General features: G+C 43.8%; 1 protein-coding gene across 1 annotated transcript; it reads right to left on the bottom strand.

Moving 5' to 3' along the window:
- Nucleotides 1-522: 522 nt before the first annotated feature.
- Nucleotides 523-1,059, bottom strand: LOC128070599 (ferritin light chain-like). Its single transcript, XM_052663894.1, has one exon. It carries the CDS (start codon nucleotides 1,057-1,059, stop codon nucleotides 523-525), a length of 537 nt encoding a protein of 178 aa, XP_052519854.1.
- Nucleotides 1,060-5,235: the final 4,176 nt, after the last annotated feature.

Genomic DNA, 5,235 nt, shown 5'->3' with positions numbered 1-5,235 from the left:
AACTTGAAAATCAGGAAAAACGATTTTATCACGAGTCTGGGGGTTGAGAGGGGAACACAATATAATACGGTCCAGGTACTCCATTCTCTGCTCGGTGAAGCCAGATACGTTTTAGAACAAGAGAGTTGAAGCCAGTACCCAGAGTGACTCCAGAGAAGTCCTGAAACCCCTAAAATTCTCTGTAACATATTCAGAATAGCTGTTTCAACAATTTCTGAATCTTCTTGACAGAGAAAAACACAGGTTTATTTTTATCAGATACTCAATGTACCCAGGTGATACACACAAGTTAGGAACCATTTCTTTAGATAATCTAGAGAATTAAGCAGACTACAAATTATACCCGCTATTCAATACTTTTCTTACAATCTATTTCCCCGCCTCTGCAAAAAGAACCTTTTTTGTTGCCATTTGGTGCCTTGTCTCAGGTTGCGTCCCCGGCTGGAGGAAGGGCTGGAGCGGAGATCTCGAAGCCAGGGGAGGCAGAGGGGTCCCGCCGACGCAGGCGGGCTTCGGAGGCTCCTAGTCGCACTGGAAGGAGAGCTTTTCAAAGAGATACTCGGCCACCCCGGCCTGCAGCCCAGCCTGAGGGCTGGTTATCTTGCGTAGGTTGGCCAGGTGGTCACCCATCTTCTTGAGGAGCATTATCTCCTCCTCCAGGAAGTGGCGCTCCAGGAACTCGCAGAGCTGGACATCATCCCTCGCACGACCCAGGGAATGCAGATCCAAAAGCGCCTGGTTCAGGCTCTTCTCCAGGGCCACGGCGTCCTCCATGGCGTCCACGCTGGTATTCCACTTCTCTGGGGACAGCGTCTGTCCACTCTGGACCAGGGCGCCATCACCCCAGGACTTTCGCATCTTCAAGAGAAGCTGGGCGCCCTCCTGCTTCTCCTTAGCCAACACCCTGAAGAACCGGCCCACACCATTCATAGCCGTTCCACTGCCTTCAAAGTTAACGCTCATGGAGAGGTAGGTGGATGAGACCTCTAGGTGCAGTTTGATCAGGCGGCTGGCCGCTGCTTCCATCTCAGGAGAACCCTGTTGGATCTGGGTGCTCATGGTTAGCAGGCAGGAGGACTTCTCCACAAACTGTGCTGCGAGGCTGGTCTCAGAAGTGGGGGATAAGTCCAGAAGATTGTGCCGGAAGTTGTGGTTGAAGGGGTGGGGCTAGAGGGTGGTGGGAGGCAGGAGGAGTGGGGAGGCAAGACCCGGATGGGAGCATGCAGATTGTTCTATCCAAACGAGGAAGAGACTGATCCAGGAGGCATCCAGGTACATTGTCTCTCACTCTAGCTTTTGGGAAGATGATCTATCTTTCCTAGTTATTGGAAAGGAGTCTTTATCATTTTGACCCATTTCTTTCCATAATTCCAAGATGAGAGAAGAACGTCCAAGGTAACAACCTCAAAAGAATTGATAGTGAACCTCTTCCAATCTTCATTTGTGACTTAACACTCGTTTGTTGCTTATTTTAGAGCCTGTTTGAATAGATTTCCCCCTGCTCCTGATCCCTGATGGAGAGGTTGACTTTGCCCAGAGCAGTCTTGCTGTCCTGATATTCATAGTGCCCCCTAAATTAATTAATTATTTAATTAAAAAATAGCATCCCCCCCTTTCACACTCAAAAGGGCCCTTGTTTGGAATATACATTACATAGTCAACTTAGTGATTGAAAAGGACAAAATCCACACTATGGAATGTGAAATGGTAGCGTTTACAAGACACAGTACGAATTAATCAGAACAGTAAGAATCCCATTTCTACTATTCAGCCTTCATTTTCTTCATTTGTTGATCCTTTTATTCCTTCTACTAAAAGTTCTAAATACTGATTATGTGCCAAATGTTTTTATAGGGTAAGGAACAGATCACCTTTAATGAGGCGAGAAGGGGCAGCAGTCAGATTAGTGAGCTGCTGCCCTAACCCAAGAAAATAAGTATATATAGGCATATATGTGGGAATCTACTCTTAAGGGGGCCTGTTCTTCTCCAAGGTTGTTCGGAGTAGTTATCTCTTAAGGGGCTGGGGCAAAGAATACTGGAGATCGGCCAGAGGCTGGACCAGCTGGGAGCTGGGTGTAATCAACTTTAATGTCCTTTTTTTTTTCCTTTGGGTGAGAGAGTTCTTTGTTTTGCACAGAATGGTGGGGAGGATCTGGAGGGGTGTTTTAACTCCAGGCTATTCTGAGCCCTGTAAATTTTCCTCAGTTTTCTTAGGTACTGGTGGCTTCCTGTGATTACCCAGATATTCAACCATTAACTGACACATATGTAAATGGGCATTAAAGATGAAAATGTAGACGTATAAATTCTACCAAAATAGAAAAAAAAATCCCTTACAGGATGAGTTAGTCATTCTCAGAAGATGAGGGCAAAACTAGATGTTTTCATAAGGGTTTTTCCAGCTTTGTGATTCCATGCTTAACATTTTATTTTCCGAAATACCACCTGCCTGGGGCTGTTGCACAATTAGAATGCTTTCATGTGTTTTCTGTCAAACAGGAAGGCATATTCTACTCAGGGTAAACAATATTTGAACCCCAGAGAAGTGAATTTTGCTCTAAACTTTGAATCTAGGTCTAAATGAAAATAAAAATCCACTGTTTTGCAGCTACTTTCCAATTTTACTATCTCTGTTGTTGAAAACTGACATCTTAAAATTTCAAAAAGATATCTGCAGTCTCCTTTTACTGCTTAAGCTAAAATATGAATACATATTCTGTATCTAAATAGAGGATATATCGTCCACTTTTTTTTCATGAAATGCTGTCATCCCAAAGTGGTCTCATATTGCATTTGAAATTTGCAAAAACAGTTAGAATTCAAGAATAGCACATTTTTCAAACCTGGAGGGAATTTACTGGGTAAAACAGGAGTAGTTCTGCAGCCTTTCTGGCCTTGGTTCTCCGGCCAAAAAGAGGCTGGGGGTGGAGAGGAGGGGAAAAAACAGAAATTCAAATCCAAGAACAATCCTAGCACATTCCCAAATAGAAGAGAAATTATACTAGATGCCATACCTTCCAAATAACTGCAAAGAAAATGATCATTTCCTACCGTGTGCATAAACCATTAATCATTGTATTGACCTTGTAACAAGAAAATGCAAAGCCTGGAGAAAACCTCACCATATAACATACTTTATATATTGCAGGATGTCAGGCTCATTTAATATATTTCAGTTTCCCATACGTTTACTTGGAAAAGAAAAATGTCTATATAAACCTTCTCAGATGGGATCATTTTCTGCCTTGTGCAAATGTTTATAAATCTTCCCCTCATCACTTCAGAGAAAGGAGAGCCAGTGTGGAAACTACTCTGCTGGATGGTTAAGCACATAGTTGTCAGAATCAGAGTAATGTGGGCTCCAATCCCAGCTTTGCCACTTGTTACAAGTGTAACCCTAGGCAGGTAGCATAACCTCTCTGGGTGGACCTCAGTTTTCTCGCCTATAAAATGTCAGTGTTAACATTTCACAAGCATACCTCAAGGGATCAATGACATAATAGATGAGGAAAAAAAAAAAAAACGACCAAACAAGTAGAAAGCACCCCCCAAAATAGTGCTGTGTCATCAATCAGATTTTGTAATAAGATTATAGAGGCCCTGTCAAGCCCTATTGTATCAAAAGCATATCCCAATATGTTTTTGATCCACATTTCCTCACTATCTTCCTCTGGTAGCTCAGTTGGTAAAGAATCTGCCTGCAGTGAAGGAGACCTGGGTTCGATCCCTGGATCAGGAAATAGCAGTGTCCTTGCCTGGAAAATCCCATGGACAGAGGAGCCCAATGGGCTGCAGTCCATGGGGTCGCAAAGAATCAGGCACAACTGAGCAACTAACACACAACACGCTTTCCTCACTACAGACCTGTTCTGCTGAATCACTTGTCTTTCTGTGGCGATGTCCTTTCAATTATGAAAGCATAGAGGCACAGCTTTGGGTGTCAAGATCAAATTCATTTAAAGCATGAGCAAAGCCAGGTTCTCTGACTTCCCTGGGCTAAGTGAGATTCAGCAACACCTCCTGAGGTCCTTTGTGGCCCTGCCAGCTGTGGAGGGAGGGGAGCAGTGCATAGATGGTAGAGGTCTATTTCTGTTCTCAGCTCTCCAACTCAAGATGGTCACTACAGCAAGAAACATTTAAGGAATGCCTACTTTACAGTGTTGTAGCCATGCGTTCCGGGAAACAAACTCACTCAGAAGGACAATGCAGATAGTGGAGTGCAGTTTATTACACCGGCGGGCCCAAGGCAGAGTCTCCTCTTAGCCAAGGACCCCCACCAGCATTTGTGAAAATCTTTTATACCCCATGTGTATGTGTCCGAACCCACCACTCCAAATTCCTTGAGACTTACATAAAACAAGGAAAATACAATCCCAATAACCCCATCATTCACATGCTATGTGCTCATGTGCTCAAACAGTCAAACAATCAGCCAATAATCAATAAATCTGAGGTTACACTCTGATAGATATAGAAAAAATTTATGGCCTGTCTGGAGGAAGGGGTGATTAGTGTATGTTTTCTCTTAGGCGATGAGTAACCTAGATATGATCTTCAAGGTTCCCCTGTCTGGAGGGGGTCTTATCCTTCTGTTGTTTTCATAGGCACTAAACAGAGTTCAGAGTACACTGGAAAGGTGGCTGAGCATGATCAGGATGAACAGGCCTAAGATGGAGTCCAGGCCCTAGGAATTCCTTCTTCAACAGGAGAGGATAAGATTACAGAACGTCCCATGCAAATGGTAGAATTCCCCTTCTACCACTCAAATGTAGACTGTGGAATGTTTATGTCTTGGGTCAGATTCTCCAGATGCAGACCTTGAGATGAGAATTCCTATCCAAGATATTTATTGGGAAAGTGCTCCCAGAGAGACCAAAAGACAGTGGTGAAGCAGGAAAGAGAAAGGAATCCAAGAAGCAAAGTTACAATTTTAGGCAGTGCTCAGCTTCAGAATCATCCCACAGTGTAGCTTTGGAGCATAAATTATACCTAAAGTTTATTTCAACATGAGGCAAGGGAACTGGACTTTTATATTCCCATCTATTGGCTATGGGTATCTTTAGGTGGATATAGATTCCAGGGTCTGTGTACAGGTTAGGCAACTTCAGTAGCCCAAAGGAACAGTGAAGAAGGTCACGGGTGCTAGTCGTTAAGAGAAAAGCACACTGGGCTAGGTGCGGAGCACATCTGAGGATTTGGGCAGGGATCAGACAGTATCCACCACCAAATTGTT

Source organism: Budorcas taxicolor, chromosome X (genome assembly GCF_023091745.1).
Source record: "Budorcas taxicolor isolate Tak-1 chromosome X, Takin1.1, whole genome shotgun sequence".
NCBI classification, from domain to species: domain Eukaryota; kingdom Metazoa; phylum Chordata; class Mammalia; order Artiodactyla; family Bovidae; genus Budorcas; species Budorcas taxicolor.
Note: the sequence above shows the minus strand (reverse complement) of the source record. Positions and strands in the feature narration are given on the sequence as shown.

Excerpts from the sequence above, each read along its gene's own strand:
- LOC128070599 (XM_052663894.1), bottom strand. The coding sequence starts at position 1,059 with ATGAGCACCCAGATCCAACAGGGTTCTCCTGAGATGGAAGCAGCGGCC.